Source organism: Camellia sinensis, chromosome 3, assembly GCF_055761805.1.
Source record: "Camellia sinensis isolate YWXY chromosome 3, ASM5576180v1, whole genome shotgun sequence".
Lineage (NCBI taxonomy): Eukaryota > Viridiplantae > Streptophyta > Magnoliopsida > Ericales > Theaceae > Camellia > Camellia sinensis.
The window spans coordinates 166,197,162-166,205,301 of record NC_138963.1 but is presented as its reverse complement, the minus strand read 5'-3'; the positions used below and the strand labels follow the sequence as shown (position 1 = coordinate 166,205,301).

The window sequence follows — 8,140 nt, the reverse complement described above, 5'->3', positions numbered from 1 at the left end:
CCCCATGCCAAATACTACTGCACTAGCTGATGCCCAAGGAATCTATTTCATGATTCATGGCAAAGAAAAAGAGATGTATAAGAATAATGAATTCTAAAAGCAACGGAAATTTTTTTATAAAAATGTAATATCACAGTTAGTGTGATGCAATCGGCCTTTTGATGGAATGAAACAATTTCAGGGGAAACTTGTATAGACATATATTTATGTGAGATTACTATTCCCTCATATCTATAATAGTAAAAACCAATAAATGTGAATACAAAAAACAAAAAGGAAAAAAGAAAAGGGAAAGAATTACAATAAATGTGATCCCCCCTCCTTGCTCCCTCTCTCCCAAATTGGGTCACGCAGGATGCAGCGCCATTCCCTCATGAATAAATTTAAAAACACTGAAAGAGATTATAGAACTGGATATAACCCTCTCACATGAGATGAGTCTTACTTTTTTTGTGAGTCTGACACCCATGTGAGATGATTTTGTCTGGTTCTATAATTAGTTTCAGAATAACTGTTCCCTCATAGGTCCAGCTTGATAGTAATAATGACTAATCCATTTACTTACCCTCAGACCACCAGATCAGTCCTAAGCTCAAATACTTGCATTTTTTTTAACATATTTAAAACCAAAAATTCATATTTTCAATTTCTTTTCGTATCATTTCTCTGCAACCAAACAGAAGAGTGAATTAGAGGGTGAGAGAGAGGGAGTTGCATAGATTCCTTTCAGTGAAATAGGGGCAACACACCCCATTGATGCAGAAACCCCTCACTGGTAGTCACTTCTAAAACCAGTAGAACAAGCACTGCCAACATAGCTGATCTCCCATTCCAAGTTTCAGCACTTTTTGTCCATCCCCATTCCCACACCGTGACCGGTGGTGGAAGCTCCCGACGCTGCGAATCACACCCTGCCAATAGTTCTTCAATGCTTCCAAGAGGAACTAGAGACTGCAAAAGGCATACCCACAACCTCCAGTCAGAACAAAATAAAGAAATAAAATATGGCACATCAGTAAAGACAAGATCTTATTAGTTCCACATTATAACTAGCATTCCACATTAGTTCCATGTTTTAAATATAAATGTCCAAAGTCAGACCTGTCGAGCTTCAAGATTTGAGACTGCCATCGCTCCAATGTATGGAAGACATTCAATCACAGCATCAGCCAAATCTGAAATGAAAGTGGGTTCACAACCCAGTGCAGGAACACGTCCCATTTCTCTATACCAGATTTCAAAGCCAACTCTTTGTACTGAACATCAATTTCTTCTAAAGTTTCAATATGCTCACTGACAAAGCTGTATCAAAGACAAGGGTGTAAAGCATAAAACTCTAACCAAAAAAATTTATGAAAACTAACATGCCACACTATAAAGCTTATTGACAGTAAAGAATCTGAAAACATCACACCAAGACTAGCAGTGACAGTACAACATACCTAATTGGGACGGCTAGAAGGTTTTGAATGCTTATTGTTGAATGCTTATTGTTTATTGTTGAATACAGTTTGTAACACAGTTGTATAGTTCCAATGTATGTTGAATGCTTATTGTTGAATGCTTATTGTTGAATACAGTTTGTAACACAAGAAAGACTAGAAACTTACAGTTTGCAGCATCATCCTCATTCATTCCCAAGAAGAGAGAAGCATCTTGAATGCTTATTGTTGAATAAGCAGCTAGCAGTAGCTGAAACATCTTTGTGGTGTAAACATCTGCAAAAAAATGATCAAAAGAAAGAGGAGGCAGATGATGAAGAAAGCAGCAGCTGAAAGCATCTTTACCTGTGATTCTACACTCAGCCAAAAAGTGATGATTTCATGCTTGTCAACTTGTTCAGATACTTCTTCTTCCATAATGACGTCTGTATCCTTACAGCCTTCATTTTCATCACATGCACTCTCAGATGTGTTTGGCTGAGGGTCCCCAGAAGTTCCCAGATTGCCCACATGCATGGCATTTGTTGATTGAACACCAACTTGATCAGCCTCCTCAACAATTTCCATTTCTTCGTCACTGTCATCATCAACATGAGGTAAAGTCATTGGATGATTGAGGCTAAATTTCAGGAGATTCAAGCTTCTACGGGCATTCCACCCTGTTGAATAACCTCCATAAGGGTCAGCTTGGTTTCCATTTGCCTTCATCCGAAGCAGTTCATCCTGAGGAAAATATAAAGTTAGTAAGCTTTCATATGTTTGGACTTTGGTGTAAGTGGTAACAGATATGATTTACTTCTAAAAATGCAAAATCAAACAAAATATATATATTTATACCTTCAATTGCCATATCACTTCACGCAAGAAATTCACATCATCCTGCATTACTTCATTAACGACTGCCCTGTTCTTGATAGCCTTTGCACGCTGGGCAAATCTCAGTGTGCTTAATTTGCTCCTATGATTAAAAAAAGGGTTAAACAAAAAAAAGCACAAGAATTATAAGAATGTTACCATCAACAAGTTAGATAATGAAAAGAATATAATCACACCTCATTTATGCAGGCAAAAAGGAAATTTGTCAGCTTCTATAACACCACCACTTCCTAACTGCCAAAGAAAAAAATTTGTTCCAAAAAAAGTTTTGAGAATTTAAATAAATTATCATATTTGACTTTAGAAAATTAGGTTCACTTTTTAGGAAATTAAATTTTTTGATGGCAAGAAGAAGATTTCCGTAATTAGGTTCATTGATGGCAAGAAGAATATTTCCGTAATAAAGTAAAACTAACATTGCTTTTTGTATCTTGAAACATTATAAAATCTCTCTCTTGAGACATTAGGACATGTAATCAACATTTATAACAACTTAATGAGACACATACACAATCCAAGCCACCAAGATCAGAATAATGCATGAAAGACATGAGGAAGAACAATCAGACTTGAAGGACTCATAATTGGTAACAGAACAAGAAGTAGTTAACTGGAGATCTGAATGATGAATGCTTAGTTGAAAACATTGCTCCAAAGAGATAGCAAAATAGTGTTAAGATCCTTAGCCATCCCAACAAATCCCTGCAATGCATATTCATAATTATTGTCAAGATTTATAGCACAAAGAACTACAAGTATGATGTAAATAAATCTTGCCAGAGAAAATTTGCTCTTCTTTAGCATATATGCTATGAAAAATGCACCTGTAAGCAGTGCTTGACATCAAAAATTATATCTATCACTTCAAATCCCTGCTTCGAACAAGAAGAAACCATCACTGACAATAACCAAGAATCAAAAGCAACAACAACGAAACATCTTATTGCTAAAAAAGGTTATTCTTTCAATTAGCTAAGTGAAATAGTTATTAAAATACCTTATGTACTTTCAATATATATGCATAGAGAACGGAATGTTCATAGCTTATAAAGGTCATACCTCCACCGGCGGTTCATCAGAATTTTCAGACTCAGTGGATGCTGAAAGCAACCTAATTCTCATTAAATCATAAATATGCAACAGGTAGTGTGTGTCTTCTCTGGCATATCTAATAAAAACAAAATATGATAAGTCTGATGATTTGGGTGACACACAAATAATCAAATAAAAATACTCAAACATGAACTGCTATGATACAGAGGGCAGAATCTGTCAAATTGAATGCCCTACACCTTGGAACATGAACGGAGAGCATTACTCACTTAAATATTCTTGCTATCTTTTTTAATTCCAACATACAATTCACATAAAATGGTTCAGATTTAATTTCTAAGACCATGGGGGACAATGAAGACTGCCCAAGATCCTTCCTCAATGCACAGTTTGAGAAGCAAGAGTGTGTGTGCCAACCTTGAAAACTGCAAGATTCAAAGCACTGCTAGAGCATCTAGAATAAAATTTTATATTCCTCTTATTGATTGTTCTTTTGTGTATTTTCATTGTGTTGAAGAAAACAAAATTCTTGTGTAATTCATAAGGAAAAGTCCAGTAAAATAAAATGTCAACTCAAACCCAATGGGCAAAGTGGCATGGCAGAATGCAGGCTGCAGTAACTTCTCCGAGGTTAGTGGATTGTACGATAATCTTATATACTTTTGGAACCTTTTATTACATGGAACCTTTTACCACTCAATTGTCCACCCTTAAGAAATAAAGATAGCCAACTTATTTTCCTCACAAATAATTAGGAGTTCCAAACAAGACATTTGTCCATATCTTATTCAAAGTACCTTCACATCTCAAAAACAAAACAAAAACTCCTAACTAAAAACAATAAAACAAAAGAAACAACAAGATGAAAAAGGCAGGCAAGAAATTAGGAAAGTAAGGATCATTGGTCACAAACAGACACGTACCTGAGCATCTCATCAGGGAGAGGGCGAAGTCTCCAATCTGCATTCTGGTATCTGCAACGAGTTGGTTGGTCAATCTTACAGAATACAGGGACTGGATGTAGGGAGGAGTCAAACAAGAGAAAGCAGCAGATAAGTGGATGTTTCAATAATTATATACAGACCTACTCTTTGTTAGCAGTATGATGAGCTAAAAATGCAAGGAAGAGGTTCAGAAACTCACTTGTGTTTCTTGAATAAAACTTCTAGAACCAACATAGTTCTGAGTGATGTTCGCATTAAACGCAACTGCAAAAGCAGTGCAAACATCCATATTTGGGAAAATCTACTAAGAAAAATGAATTGAATTAAACAAAGTAAAAAATACAATCGTAAGGTAAACTTCTTAAAACAAAATGCCTGCATTACCTTCAATATCATCAGTCAATACCTCAGCTTCTCCATAGCTGTAATTGCTCACTTGGTTGATATTCATTTCAAATTGATCATCTCTATTACTATTCACCTTGCTCTCTTTACCACCACCAGTCTCAAATTCACATCCATTTTTCAAACCTTGGTCCTCATCCTCTACAGGAACTTTCAACTCCACGCATTCACACTCGAGACACCGAATCAATTTACATGAAAACAAGGTCACTGCAATTCGATCTCTCCGCAATCTGAACTCCCGTGGACAATCCAAAGCAACAACAATGATTACGTTCTCGATTATATCGAATATATCGGAATTGGAGGCTCGAAAATAACCCAGAAATCATAATTTTTTCTAGGAGGAATCTATGTGCTAATTCCAGGAATAATAAGAAATTCAAAATCAAAAGAGAAATCGAAGGAGCTTACCAACATATCTGATTCGAAACCCCCATATTTGGATCAGGTGTTCTTTGAAACCTTCAGATCTGGCTTTAATTAGTTCGAAATCCTTCAGATCTCGTCTCTTGTTCTTTTCTTCAACGAGCACCACCACCGCCATCCTCTTCCACCACTGTAGCTGTCGATCTGAGGCGATAATGAGAAGACAGCAGCGGCGGTGAGTGTAGATGAGATCGGCAGAGGAGAGAGAGAGAGAGATGAGTCTGGTGACAGAGAAGAGTGAAAATGAGCGAGAGAAAAAAAATGAAATCGGTGTGAGATTTAAATGGAATAGGTAAACAAATTAAATCACCAAGATGATTCTGATCGATTCCCATTCTGAAATCACTATGAGATTTAAGGGATTACCTCTATTCTTTGTCTAATATCTGTATCTGTTTTGAGGCATCTTCTTTCTGAGACTGAAGAGTAAAGAATGAGAGTCTCAAGAGGGAGGGAGAGGGTGTGAGAGATTATAACACATTCGGAGGCGTTTTCTATCAACTAAACGGTGCCGTTTTGAGTAGCACAAAAGGCGACGTTTATAAAACGCCGTTAAATATAAAAAAGACGACGCTTAAGAAAACGCCCTTATATAAACGCCGTCATAACAAACATTTCCTGTAGTGCCTTAAATAGGTTAAAGACTTTTTTAGAAGTAATTAATAAAGAAGATTATGAGAGAAAAAAAATGAATTTGTATTAATCAAAATTAATTATCACTCATTACAAGTTTTATAAACTTAAACAAAATAAAAGAACTAAAATACATTGATTAACATGGAATTGATAACAAGCTATCACTCATATGCGTTTAAAATATTAAGTTACTATTCCTAGATAGATGCTACTCCTATTAATCACTATGTGTGAGTTGTGTTGGATTTGGTTGATGATCCTTTGCCTTCATCTTCTTTGCCTCTTTTTGTTGCTCCATGTTTAATTAGTTTTGGTTTGAAGCACCTACCACAATTCCTGCTCATGGGCCATGAGAAGACCCATGTTGCCAACTTCTCTACAATTATGCCACGACACACGTCCTTGCTTTAGCTACGTTGCCCTGAACCCACGTTCCCTCTTTACTACACAAAAGACGCCAGCAACAAAGAATAAGGAAATATTATGAGAAAATTTCATATAGAATAAGTTATTTTAATCCGTTAATTGACCAGTAAATCTCATTTTGTAAACTTGTAATCCATAAGGTCCTAAATATTTTTTTGGAAACTAAGTGATCCCTTAAATTATTTGTTAACTATTTTGCCATTGTTAGTACAATTGGGCGACAAGTAACGTGGTTATGTATGGGGAAGATGGTGGGGTGTTTGTGCATTACGTTGTTCGAAAATCGCACTAGTAGCTTTTTAAAGTTTGGTTGTTTTTAACATACACAGTGTGAGACGTGAATTCCTTACGAATTGTTTTTTGGCGTGTGATGTGAAGACACGCAGTAATTCAATCAAATTGGGTCCGCTACGTTGGAATGTTACATGTCACGTTTAGGAAAAGTACACTAGGAAGTTTTTAAATTTTTTTATAGTGTTAAAACATACCCATCATGTTGTTAGATTTGAAAAAAATATAATAAGGAGTTTTTATTTTTTTGGAGTGTCACATCATACCTATTACGTTGTCACATTTGAAAAAAGTATACTAAGGATGAGTAAAAATTTTGGAGTGTTACATAATACCTGCCGCATTTATGTATGGGAAGGTGGTGGAGTGTTTGTGTGTCACGTTGTTCGAAAAGCGCACTAGTAGCTTTTTTAAGGTTTGGTTGTTTTTAACATGCGCAGTGTGGGACGTGAATTCCTTACTAATTATTTTTTGAAGCATGAGGTGAAGACACACAGTAATTCAATCAAATGGGGTCCGCCATGTTGGAGTGTCACATGTCACGTTTAGGAAAAGTACACTAAGGAATTTTAAATTTTTTTAGAGTGTTACAACATACCCGTCGCGTTGTCATATTTGAAAAAAATATACTAAGGAGTTATATTTTTTTTGGAGTGTCACTTCATACCTACCACGTTGTCACATTTGAAAAAAGTATACTAAGGATAAGTAAAAATTTTGGAGTGTCACATCATACTTGTCACGTTGTCACATTTGGGAAACGTACACTAAGGAGTTTTTAATTTTTTTGGAATATCCCATCGTTGAAGTGTCACATTAATACCTGTCACATTGGAGTATCACACCATACCTATCACACATTCCAAAAAAAAAAAAAAAGCAAACTTTCCCAATTAACTAGTAAGGGTATATTTGTCTAACCAATACTCATCCATGTTTGAAAAAGGACTTACTGGTTACATATTACACTTAATAAAGACTTCTTAATCAACCATTTAAAACATGAGACCAAATGGTACAGAAGTTCCCAAAATAATACTTTCCAATAAATTTCTCTTTTTTTTTTAATATATTGATAAGTTTTGTTTGTTTTAATAAGTTTATCGTGAGATTCTATTTTAAATTTTAATATGATTTGATAGACGTTTTTATCCTTTTTCATTAGGAGACATCATTTTAGATTAGTTGGATCAAATTTTTGGATCACATTTCTGTCACTCCAATATGACACTCAAACGTAACACTCCAATGTAATAGATTAAAAAACTTCTTAGTGTAATTTTTCCAAACATAACACTCTTTCAACATAATACACTAAAAAACTCTAACATAAAACTCTAACGTAACACCTTAAAAAAAAATTTCGTATATTTTTCTCAAACATAACACTCCAACACTAAAAGATTCATTTATGTACTTTTTCCAAACACAACACTCCAATGTCTTACTGTATTTTTTCTAAACGTAACACTCCAATACTAAAAGACTTCTTTGTGTATTTTTTCCAAACATAATATTTTAATGCTAAATTCAAACTTAAGAGTTCGAATGCTTTGTGATGCATGATAATAATTGATATAAAAAAATAATAAATAAGTCAAAAGGGCGGAGTTGCTGCCAACTACCCTCCGGTGACCA

General features: G+C 35.1%; 2 protein-coding genes across 3 annotated transcripts; both read right to left on the bottom strand.

Annotated features, from left to right (window-relative positions):
- Window positions 1-726: 726 nt before the first annotated feature.
- On the bottom strand, window positions 727-2,499 carry LOC145821999 (uncharacterized). Its single transcript, XM_082918570.1, has 6 exons — window positions 2,495-2,499; window positions 2,280-2,400; window positions 1,751-2,165; window positions 1,611-1,718; window positions 1,102-1,175; window positions 727-951 (listed from the first exon to the last, which is right to left on the bottom strand). Exons 1-6 carry the CDS (start codon window positions 2,497-2,499, stop codon window positions 727-729), a joined length of 948 nt encoding a protein of 315 aa, XP_082774696.1.
- Window positions 2,500-2,831: 332 nt separating this feature from the next.
- LOC145821184 (protein RRP6-like 1) lies at window positions 2,832-4,946 on the bottom strand. 2 transcript variants are annotated; one of them, XM_082917724.1, is made up of 5 exons: window positions 4,797-4,946; window positions 4,295-4,345; window positions 3,378-3,486; window positions 3,143-3,190; window positions 2,832-3,020 (listed from the first exon to the last, which is right to left on the bottom strand). In XM_082917724.1, the coding sequence occupies exons 1-5, from the start codon at window positions 4,835-4,837 to the stop codon at window positions 2,952-2,954; spliced, it is 318 nt and encodes a 105-aa protein (XP_082773850.1). In that variant the 5' UTR covers window positions 4,838-4,946; the 3' UTR covers window positions 2,832-2,951. The 2 variants fall into 2 exon arrangements, 1 of the variants encoding a protein (XP_082773850.1); XR_014363214.1 differs by lacking the exons at window positions 2,832-3,020; window positions 3,143-3,190 and having other exon boundaries at window positions 3,257-3,486; window positions 4,295-4,385.
- Window positions 4,947-8,140: the final 3,194 nt, after the last annotated feature.